Source organism: Lissotriton helveticus, chromosome 7, assembly GCF_964261635.1.
Source record: "Lissotriton helveticus chromosome 7, aLisHel1.1, whole genome shotgun sequence".
Taxonomy (NCBI): Eukaryota; Metazoa; Chordata; class Amphibia; order Caudata; family Salamandridae; genus Lissotriton; species Lissotriton helveticus.
The window spans coordinates 1,290,299,458-1,290,324,621 of NC_136068.1; the positions used below are offsets into that span (position 1 = coordinate 1,290,299,458).

At 46.0% G+C, this 25,164-nt stretch overlaps 1 protein-coding gene across 3 annotated transcripts in view; it reads right to left on the minus strand.

Moving 5' to 3' along the window:
* RECQL5 (RecQ like helicase 5) overlaps window positions 1-25,164 on the minus strand; it is a 912,465-nt gene that overhangs the window by 46,611 nt on the left and 840,690 nt on the right. For all 3 annotated transcript variants that reach the window (XM_078654534.1, XM_078654536.1, XM_078654535.1), the window contains 3 exons: window positions 20,601-20,697; window positions 20,162-20,305; window positions 16,798-17,525 (listed from right to left, as the gene is read on the minus strand). In XM_078654534.1, the coding sequence (XP_078510660.1) occupies window positions 16,798-17,525; window positions 20,162-20,305; window positions 20,601-20,697 (969 nt within the window). The remainder of the gene's footprint in view (window positions 1-16,797; window positions 17,526-20,161; window positions 20,306-20,600; window positions 20,698-25,164) is intronic.

The following is a 25,164-nucleotide window of genomic DNA, read 5'->3' on the forward strand; positions in this document are numbered from 1 at the left end:
GCCGGATCACACAACCTGGTTACATAGACTGTGGCTGACTCTGGCCATGGAGCGCCTTTCACTTGTTCAGGACTGCAAGGGCGAAACCTATGCAGACCTATGGGCCCCTTTCATACAACTGTTGTCAAAAGAGTTTAGGGAAGTAACCTGGCCCAAATACTGCATCTAATCCCCAAGGCGCAGGAGGCGATGGTGTCCCGTATATAACGAGACAGAGCCAAAGTGTGGTCTGATAGATGGGAGTTAGTGATATTACAATGAAGAAGTTCAGCACCGGTGCAGGATCCCCATCCTTTCCTTTTCGAGGGAAGGAGGAGGGATGTCTGTCCTGTTTCTTCATGTGTTGCACCTATTTTGCTCCTTTTGTAGATAGATGTACTTATGCAATCCAGACATCGCTGCCAGCTTTGGTATTTAGGCACTGAAGTGGCGTACATTTGATTAGTACATAAATCCCACGCTGCCGGCAAATGTGGTTGTAGGCACACAGCTGTGTACTGCCGCAAGATTGTCTTCTAAAACGAATAAAAGATTGGTTCCATAAAGTACAGCGTACAGATCACCTGCTAACCAAAGCATCTCTAAGGTGAACAGCACCGCACACAACACTGGACACACCACCTTTCCCCCATCCAGCCCCTCCCCACCAGAGACGGAGATCAAGACAGTGCAGAAAGAACAGGCATGAAACACAACATACAAAAGGCCACTAAATGTGGTTTGAATTACAAAGCCAATCCAAAATAGGGCAAAGCAGGCCCCACAGAGGCCCATAACAGTAACAGAAAACAGAAAAACTTGATAGGCCAAAAGAGACCTCAGCAAATGTGAAGGAAAGGAAAGCATGGAGGATGTGGGAACTGTGGTCCTGTTAATAAATGGAATTCAAAAGATGCAAACCATTATCACCATACAATTCCTTGACAGATGTTCAGTAGGAAGAAAAGGCCCATAGTTAAAGGGCATCATAAAACATCCCATGCTGTCTCTACCCTAATCTGGTCACATGAAAACCAGGTAATACCATCCGTGGAAAGGAACTAACCCTCCAAACAAGAGATAATCCTAAATAAGTGAAGAGTAGTACAAAGAACAAATATATTGGTGGTGTAACTGTGTGATGTCCCTCACAGTGTCACTTGCCACATCAAGAGATCGTGTATTGTTCCAATTAATGCCTTGACTCAAGAATACACGGATCAGTAACACCAAGAATGCCCAAACAAGGAGCAAGACCACTGTCAGTAACTACGGGATACTCTTCAAGGGGAGAGGGGCTCCCTTCAAGAACAACAAGTAACAAGAGTCCCCTGCCTAGGAGCTGTGCCAGCAGACTGACCAGAATGAAAGTAAGGATGAAGTCCCCTCTGCATAGGCTAAAGGCCACAGAAGTCAATAAAGCGGCAGTGTCAAAAGGAAAACAATCTTCTCCCTGATGTACCTGCATTCTCACAAGGAGATATTTAAAAGAGCCTTGAAATCAAAAGTCGGGGATGAAGATCAAAACTGGCACTTCTGGCCTTGGTACCCTTTGAAGACAACACCCTTCGTTGTCAAGAGTAGGTAGATACAGGTCCATGGTGTCAAGAGCAGGTCTAAGAAGTTTTGTAGTGTCCCCAAAATCACCATGAACCACTTCAGAAAAATGACGTGGTCTGGCAAAAGAAGAAGCACCAACTGTGCCATCTCAAACTGTTTTGGTGTAGCGCACCATCATGCACGTATCATTACAAGAGCAAAGAGACTCAATCCGCAGACATTCAATATTCGATGGGGAGCAAGACGAGAGACCAGTACCAGCACGGATATATCCAGGAGTGTGGAATGATGGATGATAGGACAAACATTTGGGTTGTTTAGGGGGAGCAAGATAACAACAATCAACCAAACGGTGGTAGCCAGTGCAGATGCTGGTCTGCTAAAAATGGGCATGACAGAGTCCAACAATGTCTCATTAAAAAGCAATATGTCTTCCGACAGCAAAGCGCCAGTCTGCAGAATTTCAGTCAAAATGTTAGCCTTAATCTCTGCAACTAGTTGGGGCAATGCTAGAATCTTGGCCAGCTTGCCCAAAACCACCTTAAAAGACACAAAGTCCTCTCAATGGAATGCAGGTGGGCAAACCAGGATAAACCTATCAAAAGTAATGAAGTTATTTAGGTTCTGAAAACAAAAGGAGGAACCTCTTCTGAGTCTTCATAGGAACACAGTAATTCTGCTTCACTATGAACCTTTTGAGCACAAAAGACCTTGATTGAAGCCCGAGCAAGGCTTGTGGGATGCTTATAAGACTACCCACATGTCTTGAAAATAGAGCCAGAGCCACCGGCATAGACCGTGTTGGTATAGGTGCTGAAACTGAAACAGACGGTGAGACCTTCAGCAGCATAATAATGGCTGCAGATGCTGTTACAACATTAACATTATTAGTTGGGGTTGACCAGCCCCAAAGGAAAAGAACTCAGGCAAAGTCAAAGATCCTGTAGGCTCCATGGAAAGAGTCAGGGGAGAGTGCAGCATAGTTTGCAAGGATTGGGTGAAGGTTGCCACCTCAGTGGAGTCATCCTCAGGGGACAGGAAAGCCAGTAGTTGAGTCAGTAGTGTCGAACACTGAGCCAGAACAGAGCCAGGTACCAATTCCGGAGTTATTTCCACCAAAATACAGGGTTCTAAAAATGAAGTTGAGGCTGAAGTCGGAATAAATGTAACGACCAGAGATCCTTCTCACACTTGGGGACACATGTCAAGACGAAGACGAGCTCTCCATTCAATAAGTATTGAACTTGGAAAAAAAATAGTTCTTTAGAAGAAAAACTACATCTCCAGACCTATCCTGGTTGTGAGATCTAAAGAGGTGGAGTCAATTGTTATGGCCTCCAGAAGTGTAAGAACATCAAATCCAGTGCACGATAGATGCCGAAGTAAACAATTGCTACCGGCAGCAGGCTTGGAGGGGGATTTGAACTTAAAACGTCTCGGGAGTGGCAGAAGCAGTACATATAACAGCCTGACCTCTTGCTCTGTGGCATCACCCCAAACACACAGCAAAATGGAATATCCTAACCATTTTCGAATGTATAGCAACTCCAGCTCCGAGTTCAAAGGTGCAGAAAAAAACGGAATTGATGTCAAGGTGACACCAGATACTACTTCGTGACGTCCCAACCACAGAGGCACCAATGTCAAGCAGGACCCAACATGCCATCTACCAACACAGGAGACCTTTCTAATTTTCCAGATCCAGTCTGGCAACAAGAGAAATTCATGAGGTGATGAAGCTGCAGGAAGAAGTGTCAATCAAAAAAGCAATTTAACTCAATACTTGCCTTTTGGGACTTTTTTTTTGAAAATTTGTTTATTTGCAGATCAAGTAGAGCATCAATGCGTTACAGTACACATAGAATAAATCATACAAATGAGGGCATGCTCCTCGCTGTAATGTAATAACAACCATAATGTAAATTTTCTTATTTTGTTGTGTCGTGAGTAGCTAAACAGAACCCCCATAAACCTCCCACCCACCACCCTTAGTATACCCGCCCTCGGCATTCCTATTCGTAATTTAGATAGTCAAGTGTCCATCGGCTGCTCCCTCACATAGCTCCTACTCGGATGTACGTCCCATACATTTAGGTAGAGGTATAATCAACACACATTACAGGTAGGTGGTTAACATATTTCAAGACGCACTCTGGGACATCGAGGCAAGCCAAAGTCTAGCAAGGGTAAGTGGCAGTTCAAGCAGTAGAGAGCGAAACTTCAGATCCCTCCTCCCCATCCATTTCAAAGGCTCCCAGTATGGTGAACCAATCCAGCGATATCGGCGTCTTTCTGTGGCCCCTACGTTCTTCACGCTGCAGTGCCTCGCCCTCTGCCTTACCCCATCGTATAACTTCTGCTTTCCATGTGTCTGGTTCTGGCGGTTTGGGTGATTTCCACCGCATTGTTATCGCGCGTTTCGCTAGTAGCAAGGCCATATCAGTGAAGCGTGTCGACACACTCCGTTTCCGCGTGTTCGGCCCTAACCCTAGTATTGTGTGTTCTAACGTGCGGGGTAATAAGGAAGACCCTGCTTTGGCGAGTGAGTCATGTATGTTCGTCCAGTAATAGCCCAGTTTTGGGCAGTTCCAGAACATGTGTATCAGTGTAGCGTCCTCAGCTCTGCATCTGGGGCAGGCATCAGTAGTGTCAGGGAACATAACATGTATGCGGTGTGGCGTGAGGTAAGCCCGGTGCAGTACCATCAGTTGAATGAACTAGAATTTCGGACTTCTGGCCACCCTTTTGGGAAATTGTAGAATCCGCTCCCATTCTTGCTCCCAAGTGGCCGTCCTATGTCGCCTTCCCATTTAGTCCTAAGGGGTGTTAAGGGGATCGCCCTCCCAGATCTAACACCAGTAGTGAGCCATCTGGTGAGGTGACCACCCGCTCCCATGAGGTATTGCATGGATAGTAGTGGGTTTGCGGGCGGCTCCTTGCCATCTCTCGCCCATTGCTCTGTCACAAAATGCCGTACGCTAGCATGTAAGAGGAATGAGCCTTCGGGGACGTTATATGTGGCCCTGAAGTCCTCAAAGGATAATATGTGTCCATCTGCGAATAGATCTCCGATGTGCATGACCCCTGCGTCATGCCATGAAGCTAGCTTGTGGGTTGTGAGCAGGCCGGATTCCAGTGGAATACCGAGCAGCGGTGTTGTAGGGGCGTAGGAAGTCGTGGGGGATGGATACTTCACCGCCTTCCGCCAATAGCGAATGGCAAGGCGGAGAAGGGGGGGGGGGCATCTCTAGGCAGCTCCGAATGGGGCAGAAGTAAGGTGTGGAGTTTCCCTTTGGACCGGTCATCCTCCGTCATGTCAATCTCATGTAGGTTTCTACCCGCCAGCCAGTAAGCCAACCATTGTAACTGACACGCGTAGTTATAGGCCCTAAAGTCCGGTGCTCCCATGCCCCCGGCCCCAGTGGTAAGCTGCAGTTTAGTCAGTCCAATGCGTCTCCGACCCGATCCCCATATCAGCTCCGTCAGTAATGTGTCTAATGTTTTGAAAGTAGAGGCCGGGATCAGGAATGGCAAGTTAGTGAAATAATAAAGTAGTCGGGGAAGCACCACCATCTTTGAGATCGCTACTCTACCTGCCACCGACAACGGTAGCGACTGCCAGAACTGCACCTGTGATTTGAGTGATCGTATTGCCCTGTCCAGGTTGCCATGCAGCATTGCCTCCGCTCCCCTGTATATTTGGACCCCGAGGTAACGGAAGGTGATGTCCGCCATTTGGAAGGCGTATGGCGGAAATGGCAATGGCGCGGACGGTTCAGTGTCAGTAAAGCAGTAACCTAAGGACTTGGATTCGCTTATCGCGAGACCCGATAGCAACCTGTAAGTCTCAAAGAGAGTGGGGATAGGGTGCAAGTCTCCTTTCAAGTCACGGAGATACAGGATGATGTCATCAGCATAGGCCGACACCACATGCGTTCTTCCACCCCTTTGGATGCCTAGGTGGGGAGCTACTTTACGGAGCTTACAAAGCAACGGCTCTAGTGCTAGAATGAATAAGAGTGGAGAGAGTGGGCATCCTTGTCTGGTACCCTTCGCAATGGCTAAGGGTTCAGAGATGCATCCGGACGTCCGAACCCGCGCCGTCGGCTGGGAGTAAAGCAGTCTGACCCATGCAACATATTCTGGAGGCAAGCCGAGTTTCTCGAAGGTGGCAAACATGAAATCCCATCGAAGGGAGTCGAAGGCCTGTTTGAGGTCTAGCGTGATACAGCCCTCGGTGTTCCCGGTCGCCTGGGCCGGTATCCTCAGGTGGGCTAGCCTACGGAGATTCAAGGCCGTGCTCCTACCAGGAACAAACCCGCACTGGTCGGGGTGAATCAGTTGGGGAATGTATTGTGTCAGCCTAGTTGCCAGCACTTTGCTCAGTATTTTGTAATCAGTATTAAGGAGGGACAAGGGTCTGTAGTTAGCTAGGTGCATTCCGTCCCTGCCCGGCTTCAACAGGGAAGTTATCAGGGCCTGTAGGGAGGACGGTGGTAAGGAATCAGTCTGTAGTGCTTCATGATAGATGGTCTGTAGTCGTGGGGCGAGGAGGTCAACAAACGTCTCGTAAAATTCTACAGGCAAGCCGTCTGTACCAGGAGTTTTATTCCTCAGTAAGGCGTGTATTGCCTGTTTAATCTCTGTCGTGGTGATAGTACGTTTCAGGTCGTCCCGCTGTCGTTCTGTCGTTCTGGCCGCCCAATTGTTTCGGCTTGTGGTTCAATATTGGAACCCCTAGGGGCCTTTGTCGACTTCTTCATAAAAGGATTTGTCCCTTCAACACTCTGTTATGTACGTGACTCCATGTCCATGATCAACCTGATCGAGCACCATCCCTTTAATCCCCTCACCGATACCTTGTGCACCATGGACGTGGAGTCATTGTATACGAATATCCCACAGACAGCGGCTTTATTGGTTATACAGAGGACTCTAGATAGCCGTCCTCGCCCACATGCTATTCCAACATCGTTCATCTGTAAGCTATTAGAACTCTGCTTGACTAGGAATTTTTTCACATTCCAAGGTCACTACTACCAGCAAATCAAGGGGACCTCTATGGGCGCTATTTTTGCCCCGAACCTGGCCATATTATTTATGGACGAAATAGAAAGACAGACAATACTTGTACCTACCAACCCCTTCTTCTCTGGTGTCATCATGTGGCGCAGATACATTGATGACATCTTCATGATATGGAGATTAGACGTCAATGTACTGCGCCATTGTTTACACTGGATGAACAATAACTGTTTGGGACTCCAATTCACCTCAACATCTGACAAGAACTCTATAGATTTCCTGGATTTGACAATTTTCCACCAGGAAGCTGAACTATTGACCAAGCTTTATCGTAAGCCCACAGAGAGAAATACCTTGCTAGAGTACTCCAGTAATCACCCCAGGGCCCTGAGGGACTCCTTACCGTTTTCCCAATTCTTGCGAATCAGGCGAAACTGTTCCCATAAGGAGGATTACTTCCGAGAAAGCACTACCCTGGCTAACAAACTAAAAAACAGGTGTTACCCAAGGAAAATAGTCAAAAACGCCCTGAAAAGGGCTTGGTACCGCCCACGAGAAACACTTCTTGTCCCAAATCCAAAGAAAAACATGGACAGGATAGCTTGTGTGACAACATTCTCCCCCATCTCCAACAAGTTGAGAAAACTGATTCTAAGACATTGGCCAGTAATCAATGCCGGTAGTCTAGAGATCGAACGCCCATTGTTTGCATTCAAAAAGAGTAAGAATTTAAAGGACCACCTGGTCCGCGCAGCACTACCCAGTCCCACTCATTCTTCCACTCTTGAGTCAGCATGGGGTCTGTCCCCCGTTGTTGGACATGTTAAATGTGGTGGCTGTACAGTCTGTAACTTGACAATTGAAGGGAAATGTTTTGTGTTTGATAATGTCACCTTTAAATGTAATATTAAAAAAAGAGAGAGGAACCCCTTAGAATAAACAAGGGAAGTTAGGGTATTGAACCTGTAGAGATATGACTATTCCCTTGAAGCATACAATGGGTCTGGCTAGAATCTAGCTATAGCACCTTCATTAATACAATCATGACAACATACTATACAATTCAAAAGGTACACAATTATTTATTAAAATGACAAAGATAAAAATCGATTCACAATTATAAATCATCCATTACAAAAGAACACAATGAAACGGACAGACAAAAAGTTGCAAAACATGAAACTTGTAAGATACAGTTGTACATTCAATCCTGCAATATAATATAAACGCGTCGACGCCCAAAACCCAGTACAATTCAAACTGTTTCCTCCCTTGGTGATATACAAGTTTTGGTTTACATAACCAGGGAGCGATTATATTATATTGCAGGATTGAATGTACAACTGTATCTTACAAGTTTCATGTTTTGCAACTTTTTGTCTGTCCGTTTCATTGTGCAGGTCACAAGAAATTGTCTAACTGTTTTTTAGTTGACCAATAATTTTAATTGTGTGTTCTTTTGTAATGGATGATTTATAATTGTGAATCGATTTTTATCTTTGTCATTTTAATAAATAATTGTGTACCTTTTGAATTGTATAGTATGTTGTCATGATTGTATTAATGAAGGTGCTATAGCTAGATTCTAGCCAGACCCATTGTATGCTTCAAGGGAATAGTCATATCTCTACACCTTTAAATGTAACACACTCACAAATTGTAACACTACTAATGTTATCTACTTGATCCAATGCCCCTGCAACAAAAACTATGTTGGGCAAACATCTCAAAAAATCAAAACCAGGATCTGCCAACATAGGAGCCGCATCAGATGCCGTACGCCAAATGCCCCACTGGTAGAACACTTTCTGGAAACCAACCATGACGAGGATGACATCCGTTTGACTGTACTCAAGGCACTGAAACTTCCCCAAAGAGGGGGGAGCATGTCCAGTCTTCTAAATAAAGAAGAGTTGAAGTGCATCATACTGCTAGACTCCATTCGTAATGGATTAAATCGGACAGAGGATTGGACATCCTTACTCTGAATTGAACCACATCACCAACTTTTCCTAATCTCTATAATCTGAAATGACTCTTTGGTTTTTTGAAAAGTACTGACTAAATCCAACAATTGTGGTTTAATTTTCTACCTACCTTGAATGATGAACTACACAAGCGACTTGCCGTGATCATTATAATCAAAAGACTCCCTGAGAATGTGAAAATGATGACTAAATCCAACATTGTTGTGTGCATTTTTCTTCCTATTTTGAATGGTGAACGGTACCACAAATGCGATTATGTTCGATTACGCTAATCCGATAAGACTCCTTGTAAATATGGAAATGTGACAACTGAAATCCTACATTGTAGTTTTATATTCTTAATTCTCTGCTTAATAAAATGTGTATGCTTGTTGGGCACAGACGGCCTGCACCTCTCGCGGGTATGAGCACTAAACTGCATAAGCACTCACTGAAAATTTTTCCTCACCACTCCAAAATGGCGATCTACAAATAACTAGGTTCTCAGCCTGGCCATACCGACTCCTTTTGCCATTCAAATATGGCCGCCAAATATCAGGAATAGCACCCAGTCCTTTCTTTATTTTTTATCGGTCCTAAATATCCTACCCAGAACACACTCGGTCACAGCGGATTCGCGCTGCCACTGAGACGGGGGAGAAGACCATCGAGTTTCTCCCACCACCCCACCGCCGCCTCCATCGAGACGCGAGGTAAGCCTACGCCCAAACGCAGCTTAGATCCCGGCCCCTACCGTAGCCGGTAGACTTGGCCCTGACCCCGCTCCTTGTTATTTTTCAGCATCGCATCTGCACAGGAGGTAATACACTCCCGACCGGGATGAAACCATCGCGTTAATTCTTCGAGCTCACGGCTGCCTCAAATATAGCCAGGTAAGCCGAGAGCTGAATTTAACCTCTGTATAGTCAACCCCATAATTCTGCCCTTGGTCCTTTTTAAATTCGATCCTTGTCATCCAGCAGTGTGACTGCAGTTCAGGAGATAACCCACTCCTGAAACAGGAAGTAACCATCCGGTTCAACTTCTACCCCACGGCTGCGTGAATTGTAGCCAGGTAAGCCTTCACCCCAATTCCCTGGCCTAGGTACCACTGCCCCCACAACCCAGCTAATGGTTAATTTTTATTGTACAGCACCCACTTCATAGAAGCTGGAAAGAGAATTTTAGAACAATCGTGCCTCTGTAAACCATTTCTGGACCATTGAAGGTAATGGCCACAACCCGGGTTTGATCACTGCCCTAAGCCAGCCCTTACACATGCATAGCCCTTCACTATCACCATCTGACCAAGCTCCTAAATCCTGTTCACCGAATCACTTCACACGCCTTTAGTGTTGCGCACTAAGTATGTACCATTATTTACATTGACAAAGTTTTATCACAATGTCACTGCGCCGTTTTCACTCTGCGTTCAACCTTATTATACGACACAAATATCACTATTCACATTAGCAAAATCACCGCGAGTAATAATAGAAAATGGCCCTTAAACAGCACGTGGGCCCTGTCGAATGTTTTTAAATTCCTTTCAATTCAGGCGGATGCCTTACTTCATGTTTCTATTTTTCTCTATTTTTTCCTTTTTCCTACAGGCTTTCGTATTGTAATACAGGCAGTGATTTTAAATTGTCCTGATGATGATCCCACTTTATTAAGAGCCCTTAGGGATCGAAACGTCGACGCTGTAAACAGTGTTATATGTGATCCAATGTGTATAATCAATTGTTTACACTGTTGGGTGTATTTTTGCGAAATTTATTATTGAAACCGCAAGCCACCCTTGGCTCTACAAAAATTTCCTTTTTCTTGCCTGAAAAACCTCTTTTCTCCTTTCTATCTTACTTGACTCTATTGGTTTTCCAATCTTGCGGGATAGGTACAGGACTGTACCCTATCTTACTGTTTATTCATTGACCCCTTTCAGTTCAATACAAATCTATGTTATTCTTTAATAAATAATTTTACGCCCGGCTGGGCGCCGAAAACAATATAGCACTGATTGTGGTCTATATGAGTATTCCTTGTTGCATCATAACTTCCTAGGACCCCTGTTGTCTATAATAATCAAAATAACCCATGGTCCTAAGGTTCCAATTAGGGTTTCCTTGTGTTCTAAAATGTTCTGTAAGCTGCGGCATGTCCAGGCCCTCCATGAATGCCTCTAGTGCCGCGTGCGAGAGGGGTTGGTGTGGGTCGTACAATGTGGTGTAGTAGTCTGTGAAGGCCTTGTTGATTCCTAATTGAGTCGAGGCCGTGGAGCCGTCCTGGTCTGTAACAGAAAGGATTGGTAAGTGTGTCGGGGCGTCCCGTAGTATGCGGGCTAGCAGTGGGCCTGACCGGTCAGCCTGGGTGTGCTGTCTGTTAGTATATTCCCGGTAGTCCAGTAGCCTAAGTTCTTCCAGGAGCTCGGCATGCCTTATGTGCGCTTCATGTAATGGTGTAAAGTGGAGGTGTGTGCCTGCTGCTTCTTTTTCTAGCAATGCCAGTTTACCCTCTACTTCCTTGAGGCCGTCTATTACCACCCTCTTCATGCCCACCCGTGTGGCCATTGCCTCCCCCCTTATGTAGACTTTGAATGTGTCCCACTCCAGTCGCCTGGAGCTAGAGGTGCCAGTGTTCGTGGCGAAGAAAGCCTCAATGGTGTCCGCCATGGATGATTTGAAGGCAACATCTTCAAACCGGTCCGTGGGCAGCCTCCACGTTGGTATAGGTGTCAGGAGTCTACCCCATTGCATCACCAGTTCCACAGGGTTATGATCTGAGAATGTCTTACCCATGTGTTGCGTTGTGAGGATCGCCCCAAGTAAAGAGAGGGAGCAGAACACTCTGTCTATTCTGGTGTGCAGTTGGTGAGGTGGGGAGAAAAAGGTGTACTCTTTGTCTAGTAAGTGTTTGCTGCGCCATGCATCCGCTAAATCCCACCCGTCCGCCCATTGTGTCAGTGCGGCCGCCTGTTTCCTGCTGTCGGTGGCGTGTAAAGGTGGGTGTGACCTGTCCAACATAACATCAAGTACAGCATTAAAATCCCCTCCGATGATCCATTGGTAGCTCGCCCAGTCCGCCAGTACACCATTAAGGCTAGTTAAAAAGACCGATTGGCCCGAATTCGGGGCGTACACACAGCCAATTACAACAGTTACACCATCCAGCTCGCCCCGTACAAATACATATCTTCCCTCTTTGTCAATCTTCTGTTCCAGTGGTTTGAAGGGCACAGAATTACGAACCCATATAGCCGCCCCTCTTGAAAATGCAGAGTAGGACGTAGCGAAAAGTTGGCCCCTCCATTTCTTTGACAGTTTCAAGTTCTTGGCACCACTTAAATGTGTCTCTTGTAGGCAGGCTATCACCACCCCTCTGCGGTTAAGTTGGGCCAGTATTCTGTGCCGCTTGTGGATCGAGCCCATGCCTCTCACGTTCCAGGTGCATATGTTATATAACTTAAGTGACCCCATGTCTGTGTGCTGCATAAGGAAGTGGCGCGTCTGTAGGTGAGCAAGCCGAGAGTACTCTGTGTTGGTGATAGAATGCCATTCTAAAAAACAACCCCTGAACTTTAAGGTCCCCAAGGAAACGGACTCGGGGTCCAAACCATGATACCCAACGTGGGTAACATTCTAACTTAACCATGTCCATTCGATGGGGGGTGTAGTCTATCCGATCCTGTTATGTGCTGATCCGTGGTGATCCAGCAAGCCCTTAGCACATACAGCCCCCATGCCACCCACCCGCGTGTGGCTAAGCGTGCTGGTCATACATTACCAATCGTGCAGCGATCAAGGTGCCGTAGTCAAAATTCTGCAGCCAATTGTGCTGTGATCTTGGGGAAGAGCTGCAAGCTATCCGCTGACCCCGATACCTCTGTGCGCGTGTCCGAGTTGCTAGCCGTGCCCCTTGCTGTGCCCGCATCGTGGGCGGCTAGTGCCGCCTCTGTCAGCTGTGTCACCTTCGTTTTGTCCAGTGAGCGGTTCGTCGCGTCTTGACCTTTCGGTGGGGTACGTGTCGAGGGGCCTTGGCCAGTATCAGAGGTAGGGCGGCTACGGCTAGGTTGGTTCCGGCGGCCATTGCTGGCTCCATCGGCGAACGGGTCTTGTGATGTCGGAGGGTGAGTGTGACTTCCATCCATTCTTCCGCTTCTTCTGGGGAATCAAAGAAGTGTGATCTGTTGCCGTGCAGGATCTTGAGGCGGGCTGGGAAGAGGAGCGCGTATTTCAGGTCTCGTTCGCGCAATTTGCGTTTGACACCCAGGAAGGTGGATCTGGCCCGCTGTACCGCCGGTGTGAAGTCCGGGTACACCGATATGGTCTTGTCTTCATATCGGATAGGCGCTTTCTCCCTTGCCGCGCGTAATACTGTGTCACGGTCTTTATAGTGAAGGAGGCGTGCGATCAGAGGGCGCGGCGGTGCTCCTGGCTGAGGCGGCTTCGAAGGCATCCTGTGTGCTCTCTCCACGCTGTATAGGGCAGTAAAATCTTCCTGGCCTACCATCTGTTTGAGCCAGTCTTCCACGAATTGGGTGGGGTTCCTCCCTTCGCTCCGCTCTGGAATGCCCAAAATCCGGACGTTGTTGCGGCGGGCCCGCCCTTCCGCGTCGTCCACCCTGTCCCACAGCTGTCGGAGTCGTTTGTCCATGCCTTCCAGTTTTGTGGAGTGTTCCGTTTGGTGGGGGATCAGGTCATTGAGCGCAATTTTCTGCTCCGACACTCTCTCAGCCAGTTTATTGTGATCTGCCCTGAGCAGTGAGAGGCCCGTTGCCATAGTATCCATACGCGTTTCAAGTGCCTCTCTTGTCGCCCTAATTTCATTCAGGATGAGGTCCAGCTTGGCGTCTTGGGTCCCCTTTCCGGTTGGCGGGACGACATCCGCGTTGGAAGAAGCCAGAGGGTCCTCAGATACGGTAGACTGCATGTCCGTTGGCGCGCCCTGGTCCTGAGATTTGCCCCGGTGTCTCCCCATGGATCTGGTGTGCAGGGCGACGCTGCGTTGATCTCGCGCCCACAGGGCAGGCTCCACCGTGTTGTGGTCCGTGGTATCCTGCGCACCAGTGAACGTTGAGAGATGTGATCCGGGAGCCGGGGATCAGCCGGTACTACGTCTTCCCCAGAGCCAGTGTGGGACACTAAGGTGATGTGAGCAAAGTTCTCAGCGGCGTATGGTCGGGTACAGGCAGTGGTGGCCGGGGCGACCCCCAGGTAGTAGAAGGGGTGTCACGAAGGTGGTCCGGGGTCACCGCTGTGGCTTGTAGTAGGAGAGACCTCAGGTATGGCGTCCTCGTACTCCGAACCCTGCCCTCCGGGAACGTCGGGGTTGTCTCATGCAAGGATGCGAGTGGGTCTTTTACGGTAACTCGACGCTCTCCCTGTTCCCAGTGGTCTTGGTGCAAGGCTTCGGCGGGCAGAGATCACCGCGCGGTGAGCTTGGCGCAGCCCGGGGCCCCGGAAGGAGACAAGATGGCGTCCGCCGGTGTCGCCGCCCAGGCCGCCCACCGCGCTCAGCTAGTACCTGCTGCCTTCCTGGGGTGGCGATCCGCTGTCCGTCCCTGCCGTAGTCCGGGTCCGCAGACCACGCTCGGCAGTCAGGCGCCCTGGTTCCCACTGGCCGTAGTGGTGGAGCTCCGATCGCGGCGTCCCCCAGCGCGCGCAGCCGCTCTCGGCCGCGGCCGGCGATGGCAGGCCGGTCTCACAGGGTGCTCCGTCGGGGGCCACACCCAAGCTGAGGAGGCAGGGTAGTCGGTGTGGGAGCGGTCGCATCCCGGATTCAGGCGTACCTGTTGTGCTCCCGCAACCTCGCCGTCAGTAGATAGCCCCCCGGGCTGCCTGCCAAATCCAGGACGCGGCTTCACACGAGGCCGCAGGCCGCCGCGGGTGTCGTTACTCCTCCCGGGTCCTGGGACGTGTTAAGGGACGGCAGGGCTTCGCCGCCGCTCCTCCTTGGCTCCTCGATGCTCCGGAAGGCAATTATAGGTGGGTGGCGTACTTGGGGTACAGGATAAGTAGCTAGTTTTGCGAGCTAGGGACGGAGCTCAAAGACTATGCGTCCACCATTGCCGGCTCGTAGCCACGCCCCCACTTGCCTTTTGGGACTTGACCCAGAGATCATCCATTTGCCATCATCAAGCAAAGCAAATTACTACCTGCAAAGCAGCTCCATATTAAAGATGCATCTGTTAGGAGTGTTTTTTTCTGGAAGACATGCAACACTGCTCCTTGAACCATGATTTGTCGGCTCAAGGTGTTGATTAAAATGAAAATACAAAAGGAGGACCACACCGCTACTAAGTGATGCTTGGTGTAAAACAACTTGCACACAACACTGTTTTATTGGGCGCAAAGAGTGTATTTTACAAATTCTCAGTAAGAATTTTCCTGTGTTTAAAATGTAATGCAAGTGTACAAATAGGCTTAAGCTCATGCATGCACATGTTGTGCTCAGGGTCTACCAGGTCTGTGGTAAGTACAGAGTCTAGGGGATCCTTCCTTCACAGAGGTATGCACAAAAGAGGCATCAGGCACATGTGGGAACAGAAATAACCCGGTTGCTTTATAGACTCCAACATCCATACATCAAATGCGTGCGTGGAGGAGCACATGCCGAATCAGGAGTGGAAAAGTAAATGTTAACCTGCCAACCTGCTACAATGGGCCATCAAAGCCAGAGCAGACAGGGCCAGCTGCTTGGTTGTGCATTGAGATAAAGTCTAAAACTAGGAGTGCCGCACATACACTTATTGGCCCTACCCAGACCAGCAAAAGGCATGGTGAATTTGGGTATTTGGGTTCAGAAACCACACGCACAATTACCAGAGGTATTCTGCCAGCTGCAAAAAGTGCACACAGGTTTTGTGAATCAGGCTCCATGTCTTTAAATACAAAGGCTGGTGACGGCCTAGTACTCAATCAGAGTATGCCGAGATAGGAAAGAGAAGTAGCACTGTTGCGTAGGTGTTTGGGGAATCCAGGAAAGTATGATGTTAGTTTATCTTTCATGCCTGGAAAGATCAAAAGGAGATACAACAATCCCCTGCGGTTTCAGCCTCTATGGCTGGCTGTGAGGATCCTACCTGAGACAGTCTGTCAGAGGAGATGAACTTGCAAGGCTATCAGAGGCACACGAAACATGACCTGACTGTTTCTGAATGTATCCGAAAATAATTCACCTTAGCGGTACCGGTCCCTATTGCTAGCTTATCGTCCACTGTGCCAGCTTGTATAAGAATCCTGACTGGCTGAGGTGCACAGGTGTGCCCTTAAAACTCTTGATGGTTTTACCTTTATTTTTACTTTTAGTAAACAGTCAATAGATTGCTATGCCAAACAGGCTATTTTGGAATGATTAGAAAGATTCATCCCCCACCCAAAATAGGCATTTCCCTCTCAGCCATTGAATGCTTTTATTAATAAATGTTTACTATTTTTTCGATGTCGTTTTATCTTGTCTATATCCACGACACTAGTTACACGTTTAGGCCACACTAGTGCGAGCCAAGGGTACTTCAGAAGCCTTTAAACCCATCGTGTGTGCTAATAGCTCCGTCCACCTGGACTGCTGTGGAAGCTCAGCCTACCCACAGAAAGCCTCTAGATTTCTCTTCTATTATAGTCCCCTTTTGATTTCTCTGTTACTATAGTCTCCTCAATACCAGATCAGAATCGAAGTGTTGAGGATACAGAGCAAGAGATGGAAGCGATGACTGTGTTCTGCAAGGACACCATAGTCCAGGGACAGACTGCAGGACATGACACAGAGGGGAGGTGCACAGTGAGAGCACAGAGGAAGGACATGACCGTCCTAGGTCGGTATTTCCAGGTCATGACATCGTCGTCAGGCGATGGAAGCACTCATGATAAAGACAAGATCCACAAATATGACAGGGTCGCTGCCTGGAGAACGAAGCCCTGGAGGAACACAAGCAGAAGGATGCAAAAAGGACGCTATTGACTAATGAATGTGATTGTGAGGGTACAGGGCAAGGACAACATAATGCAGGGTTGTAACTGCCACTAATGGCCCCATGGGCGAGGAATTACAACAGGGGTAATAACCAACTGTGTACATGGCCTGTGCAGAGTGTAACCGCAGCAGAAGAGAGCACACAGGTGGTTTTGAGAGCAGACTGGTCGTGCTTGAAGGTTGATCTGCTGCCCTTTACAGCCTCATTAATTTGTTTAACAGACAGAATAGTGGTCAGCAATATATGACCTACCTTTTTGAGCTTGATTCTCCCGTGGACACCCAAGTTCCTCACCTCTTTTCCGTGTCAGCCTCCTCTGTGTTATGGCACTTCACGTGGTCTAGGTAGTCCCCGGTCCCTGGTTCCTGGTGTTGATTGCTCAGCAGATTCTCATCTGGCCTTCCAAAACATGCAAGTCCAATGCCAGTCTGCCCATCCTCAACCACGGTCAGTGATTCCTTTTCCCTATGATGGACTGTAGCTGTGGCACCCTCCGTATCTAGGAAGACATTGTTCTCAGGAGTTTTGTTTTGGTGAGCAGGCGGAGGCTGTGCCTCTCTGATATTACAGTCCACCTCTTCATTCCCCTTGGGGATATTTACAGAAGTCCTGGTCTCCGATTTTACTCCAAGCTGGAAAAACTTGGAGATATTCTGGGAATCTTTTTTGGCTGCCTCTGCCAGCTGAAGTTGCTTTTTTCTAGGTTTGGTCTTTTTGGGACTATCAGACAAAAGAGTATTTTTTGAGTTTGTAGTGGATTCTTCCTTGGTGGGAAGGGAACACGCTTCCATGGTCTCCTGAGATTCTCCTGCTGTTTCCTCTATATTTTTGGGGGGACATAAATTGTCATAAAGTGCTGAACTCGAGTTCTCTTTCCTGGGTTGACTTTGCTCTGCGGTTGACGTGGAACTTGAAATTGCTCCTTCAGTGTCTCCCGCCTTTGATTGCTTGAGCAGGTCAGAAGCAGTCTGAAACTGTCCTTGAGCACTACGCACACCAGCACCAATCCGTTTGGGTTTAAACTACATGAAGAGAAAAATAATGAGATTTAATATGTGTTGTGGAACAAAGTGAAATTAAACAGCACTTGCAAAAGATGATGAAGGGAGAGACAACGAAATGGGAGGAAAGGGAAAAGATTGCATATGGTTTCTTTCATTCAGATATATTTCTTTATATCTCTCTTTTCTGTGACTCCTACAAGTAACATGTCTCTGTACGCAGCTTTGGAAGAATGTATATAGTTTACTATAAACGTTATTATATAGTTAAGATCACAAAACTTTAGAGAATGCTGTTCTCACTGTACCTACCCAATAGCGTCCCATCACATCTTTCAAACAGAAACAGATAAAGATTTGACCTTTTGATCACATAACCTCAGAGGCACAATGCAATTTGAAAAATGTTTTAAGTAAATATTCACCATACCTCCAAAAAGATCTAATATTTGGTCATGTTTTCTGATAATACTAAAAGGTCAGTGGGAAATATTTGCTCTATGACAGCCTGAGGAGTGCAAGTTACTACTTTACTTATTAGAAAAAGTTGATACCCGATTGCTTGAATGCCACACAATGTGTCCATTCAGACTTAAAAGCGAGTATCTCTTGAACTAGATTGTTACTTTCAAGTGTTTAATACTAAATGAGACAACCATACCGATTTGAGAAATGAAAATCAGATGAGCAGGAGCCTTTGCCTGAGGAGAATGATGAAGGCCATGACAGAACGCTCCAGTTAAAATGAGTGCCCCAAGCAGGGTCAAATAGCTCACTCTCTTCAGATCTGGACTCAACAGTCAGTCGAGGAGCACGAGTCCCTATGCTTACATACACATCTTCTAAACCTGGCTGATTTGAACGTTTAGCCTAAATGTTGGAGGAAAGAAAGGCGGAGAAATCATTGCCTACATTTACCAACAAAACATCTCAAGAATTTAAAGACAATTTTCCCTAGGCAACAAATATATTAACACTGGGGAGATGCACTAGGATGAACGGAGAAACAGAATTAGGATCAGTCTCCATTACTCAAACATCTTTCCCCTATTATAAATAATATTAAGCAGAGTAGCTCATCTCCCAGATAGACAATTTTATCGGCATTAAGTACATTCTTTGGCAAACATGTCCTGTAGCAGGACGATGGTCAACAATATTTCAACCTAGTATGGTAAATCAAAATGTTTCAATGTAACAAATGAGCCACACTTCAATCAATTTAACTCCTAATAAACATATCCCACTTGTGCCTAAGTATATTTGTGCTTAAATAAGTCACATTTTTTATTAGACTTTTCTGAAAAAGAAGCCTAGTTCGGGAAAACAACCTATCTGTTGGATCTGGATTACAATAAGATATGCTAGTGACTGAGGGGCGATTCATAAGGATAATTTCTTATGACTGATAATCGAGAACAGGGACTATCATCCAACTAATGTTCGAGGTTCCACAAGAGGCAGGATGAATATACTACAGAGTACAGTCTACACACTTGTGACAGTTTGAGTGATTGGGCAACGTCAAGAAGTTAATCTTGGAAATATGGAAGCAGGGCTCTTTACCAGTGTGTATTCTCCAAAGATTATTGGAATTACATGATGAAGGATCTATGCGGACTTGGAATTTTGTCATGAGAGGGTGATGAACTTGAGAAACACCACCAACATTCAGAACTGTCAATTTTTAAGCTCCCACTGGACTCCGCCAAAATGTACTGTTACAGAATGTCCCTAGTGCAGTGTGTGTTCAGGGTGACGTGCTGTCTTTGTATAGCAGTATCCAGCTGAATGAACTCTGTTTTGGTATACGAATGAGTTTTACAAAATACTCAATTTGGTATTTTTTATATAAAATATATTGTGCAAATTGCTGCTACATAACATAATATAAAGATTCTTTATATTTCTAACGCTGAATGGAATAGTAGGAGTTGCTTATTCTATATATTTATATATTTCATTTATATAGCGCACTGCTCCTCCCCGAAGGGATATCTTGAAGCTAGGGTGGACATACAAAATGCAGGGAAGCTTTATATCGAGGTTAATGATGGACTACTTTTCGTACAGAAAACTTCCTAGCCTCTTGCGTAATGGGAGTAGCTTGAAAATCGCCCTCAAATAGGGTGGAAGAGCGTTCCAATGAGTAGGTGCTAAGGGGGAACTGAACCTAGAAAGCATAATGTGGTTAGGTTGACATTTAAGGAGATAAGCAGTAAACCCCCCCTTTCTAGCTGACAGCACTGAATACACTTTAGTTCAGATTTTTTTGTTGCTTTTGTTGACCCATATGCCCCTCTCCAGCTGAATAATTTGGGGAATCCTTTGAATTTTTCTAATGCTCAGGTTAGTCCTCAACCTCTATGAAAAGATGTCTCCCATTTGCTAAGACTTTTTAAGCCATGCAAGTGAGAACCTAGTGTGATATCAGGTTGTGCTACTAAAAATACAGTTTATGCGAAAAACGAAGTCGGATCCCACCCTACCAATTTTAGGGGTGTTAATAAAGAAGAGACATCTCCAGGTTTTCCCTACAAGTAAATGTACTAAACGTGTGTGATTGGGAATTGCATGAAATGTGTTCTTTCTATATCCATGTTCCATGGTCTCTTCCTTGCCATGCTGATTTCAAACCTAGCCCCACATGGACTAACCGAGTAGACTTGTGAAGCAGGAACAAAGCCATCTTCAAGTTCCGAGGCTGAAGACTCCTTTGCGGGTTCTCTGCTTTTTTCGTGCTCTGGCATGAGCCCAGAATACATTTCACCCACCTTTGACGCTTTGTTAATCTCCGCAACCTGAAAAGAGAGGGGAAAAGAACCTCTTACTGCTGAATTAAAACTTAAAGTCATCTAAACAGGCCTAGTCTCCCCACAGTAGACGGCACAAGTAGCAGCGGCTCTTCTGAGCTCTCGATGTAATGTGTCTACACAATCTTCCACCATTACACCTACTCCTGCATGCTTAGAGACTTGACATCTCTTCTCCAATCTACTGCAGCTCTTAAGAGTAATTGAACCCCATCCCATCCCACCGCCCACCAGGCAGTCTATGTCTTTTGTACTCCCACCCCTTCGATCAGTGGTAGCATACTTTCTTCAGCATGGTCGCCTTATAGAGATTAACCATCTTGCTGCTCCGGAAAGCCTCATGTTCCATCTCCACAGCACGGGCATCAGTGTTTAAATATCTGAAATTAATAATAAAAAGGACTTGGTTAGTGCAAATAGCTTTCTGAATGACACAAGAAGAACCATAACATGCAGATCACTGGAGGAGAACACATCAGATTCGTCAGTTTGACAAAGCACATGGCTGATGCTTACAGCTGTATGTGACCGATCCTGACTCTGGACAGCAGCCCATAGCAGACCCGGTTTCGATTCAGCAGAATATTTCAGGTCTTGTTGACCCACATAAGAACACTGCAGAACTTAAGAAGAACAACAGAAAACCGCAAACATCCCAAAGCAGCACTGCCAGATCCTGTTTGGTGAAAACCTTGGTGGTGCGTGGGGGAGTGGGAGGGAAAGAGTTCACCTGCCTTGGGTCTAGTGAGAGACAAACACTCCTACCGCCCCCAGGTATTTACTGAAGTCACAACCTTAAAAAGTCAAAGTAATAAAGAAAAGGTTACAAAATAATCAACTCATTTATAAGTAAAAACAAATCATTATGCAACAGTACTAAAAAATTAGGCCAGCTCATTAATTGGGTAAGTGTGGGAAACCGATTTCAACTTTACTGTAGAGAAGACATGGATTCCAAAATATACATAGAGGGTGTCATGCAATGTAGTTTTCAAATACACCAATTGAACCAAAAAACAATGCTACATGGTCAACCTTTGGCACATACACGGAAGAAGAAATTGGCAAACTGCTCAGCACCCTGAAACCATCCAATCACCTCACGGACCCCCTTCCTGCTACAGCAGTAAAAGACTTTACCCCTTTGCTTCTCCCTCTCTGGACTAAAATTATCAACAGCTCTCTCCAACAAGGAAGCATACCTGACTCTCTCAAAGTTGGACAAGTCACACCTCTTCTAAAGAAACCTACAGCCGACCCCTCTGATCTCAACAATTACCGTCCCATTACCAATATTCCCACTCTCGCCAAACTGCTGGAAAAATGCGCACAACTACAATTGACTAAACACATTGAACAATTTGATCTCCTCAATCCTCACCAGTCAGGCTTCCGAGCAGGACACAGTACAGAAACTGCTATGACTCACATAATTGACGACGCAACATGAGAATTTACTGAAACTACTAAACACAAGAATGGGTTTATCTGGAACTGTTCTCAAGTGGTTCACTTCCTTTCTTCACAACAGGTCTCAGAAATTCAAGAGCAACAACCTGATGTCCTCGCCAATACCTGTAACGCTAGGCGTCCCCCAAGGATCCTCTCTATCCCCAACTCTGTTCAACCTAGTTATGGAACCTCTGACCACCTTGCTACAAGCATCCAATGTACACTTTCACATGTACGCCGATGACACCCAACTTTATCTCAAATTACAATCCCCCAAAGACATCCTGCTCCTGAACTCAACGATCAGAGGTACCCAATCCTGGCTTGCCGATAATCATCTCAAACTCAATGCCCTGAAAACAGAGTTCCTTCTGATCTCACCTCCAGCGAAGATCGCCACCACTCAAATTTGTCTTAAACACCTAACCGCACTCAATGTCCAACCCACCATCGTGGACTCAGCAAAATCTTTAGGCATAACACTCGACACCAATCTCAACATGCAGCAACATATCAGCAAGGCAACAAAGGGAGCGAACTTCCAAATCAATACGCTGAGGAAACTTAAACCCTTCCTCCCAGCCAAAGACTTCCAAACCGCAGTACAAGCACTAGTCCTCCCTCGAATAGAATACGGCAGCATCGCCCTCTGCGGACTCCCCCTAACTACAACCGCACCCCTAAGAGCTTCTCTAAACGCTGCAGCGAGACTCATCACTGGGTCAAAAAAGCACTTCCATATTACCCCTGACTTGAAATCCCTGAACTGGCTACCTTTTGAAGCCAGAATACATCTGAAAATCGCCTGCATGACACACAAGGCGGTACACCTAAACTCACCCGGCTACCTCGCTCAGAAGCTGACAATCTCTGGCGGAGCTAGAAACACTAGAGGCACAAACAATCTTCTGCTGAAACCTCGAAGATTCCGGAAGGAAAAAACATATAAGCGCTCCTTCTCAGTAATGGCGCCTAGGATCTGGAACTCACTCCCTCCCGAAACCAGGCTTATCTCTTCCACTACACTCTTTAAAAATGAAGTAAAAGCTATCCTTATGGCTAAATACACTTGAACTATTATCTCGAACTCTGTTAATACTCTGTACCGATCTGTACCACATGTTTGACCCCTTTGCTTATTTGTATTAGCTGTCTTATTACTCACATGATTGGCTTTGCAGCCACCTATTTGTACTGTTTGTTCTATTGATTTATCTGTCTGACTATGCGCCCTCATGTACCCCTTCTATGTAAAGCGCTCTGATATCTGCAAGGATCTTGTCCGCGCTATATAAAACTTTCAAAATAAATAAAAAATAAATAAACACAATTACATTTTCTTCACAGAACTTAATAAACACCTAAAAGACTTACTCAGAAGTAATCAACATGCCCCAGATGTGCGTGAGGGAAGCAGGGTTTTACCACATGGCATTAGTAAAATACTGGAAGGGCTTGCAGCGCACCCCGAGACTGCATTAAGGAAGGAAGAGTTATACACACCCATGGGATGCCTTTTGGGATAGTTCCCCAGCATGAAATGAAAAACGTCAGGTAATACGGTCATAGATTTAGAAATAATAATGAGCAAATAAACTACTGCCATAACCTGAAAATCAGCTCCAGCCCTTATAATAGCAATATGGAAAGATGTCCACAAGCTGGCAGAGATGGGCTGTATGGCACTGCCCAGAGAAGCAGCTGGGGTCAGTTAATACACATGGTTATTAAAGTCTCTTTAGTTGTTTGTTTACTACTACAAAGTCAACTATGGGTAGTATTCCAGTGTACAACAAAGACAAGATTGAAAGCTATTTAAAGCAGATATAAAAATAACAAGAACAGAACAAGCATTGGCAAAGCCAAAAGGTCTGCCATCCTTCTGGCTTCATTAATCCTCGTTTTGTTTTCTAATTTTTACAAAACTTTATTGTTGAGGAATCTGCTGAGCCCTCAATCTTAAAAAAAAGGAAAAAAGAAAGCGGCTAAAAGCTAATTTTTAGGGGCTGAAAAAGCATGTTTTAAACAGTAGTCCCTGGCATTTAAGGGCACTTCTTTGTGTAGAGGTGCTCCTTACTTAACGGCAGAATGACATCACTCACAGTGAAGCAAGCCAATGGCAGAAGAGGGTCGACCCACTGCTCCATACTGTAATGGGTGGAAGAAAAATGCGAATGACACAGTAACAGACCAATGCGTAAAGAGGGTTGGCTAAAAGCCCTCATGAGTAAGTATTAAAAAAAAAGTCTTGGCTACCGCCAGACCTGAAGAAAATAGTTATGCTTCAAGCGAAGGGATAACGGATTTACCAGAAAAAATGTACTTTCCACAGAGTGAAATACGGAACAAAAGAATTGTAATTGTACTCATGTGTCATTTTAATACTATGCACTATGTAAAAATAATCTATGTAATGGAATGTAATCATAATGTAAAAGAAACTATAAAACCCAATAAAACAAGGCTGGGGGGAAAAACCGTTGCCATGAACAGCTGTTTATTTATTTATAAAGTTTTATATAGCACTAACAAGATCCCGAAGGTTATCAGAGCCCTTCACAATATGATGGGAGGACGAACATAAATGCAATATTAACAGACAGAGAGAGAGAGAGAGAGAAAAAAGACAAAAGAGAGACGGGAATTATCGCAGAGTGCGGGACAATTGCACCCAGGAGGGTAATACAATAAGCAGGTGTACACGGGCAACGAGGAGGGGTCACAGTGTGCATTAAAGAAGAGCTGTTACAAATGGAGGTAACAAGATAGTGGGAACAATGTCAACGATCAAGTGAGCCGATCCCTCTTATGGTAAGAATTTGTTCATTAGGAATCGTTTAGCTTCCAATTTGAAAGTCTTCGTTGAAGAGATTCTGCGTACCTCCGGTGGAAGAGATTTCCATATCTTTGGGGCAGCGCCAGAGAAAGCTTGGTGACAAGTTATTTTTTTGTTATGGGTGAGTGGTTTCAAGAGGAAGGTAGTGGCGCTTCTTGAGGCTCTTAAACCAGAGGATAGTTCAAGTTTTTGCGCAAGGTACCTGGGAGCATTGAAGTGAAGGGCTTTGTGCGCCACAACGGCAATCGTTAACTGAATTCATGCTTCGTAGGAAAGCCATTTGAGAGATTTTAGGATTGGGGATATATGTTCGTATCGTTTGGTAACTGTGACCAGTCTAGCCCCCCTGTTCAGTGATGAACTTAGTGGAGCCAGGGCGTATTTGGGAAGGCCACAGAGGGTAGCACTGCTGTAGTCTAGCCTCGGCAAGACAAGTGCTTGGGCCACTGCTTGAAATCATTTAGTGGAAGGAAAGGTTTGATATTTCTCAGTGACCTCCACAAGTGGTTTGCTCCCTTACATACATTGCTGATATGATTTTTCATATTTAGGTGCTTTT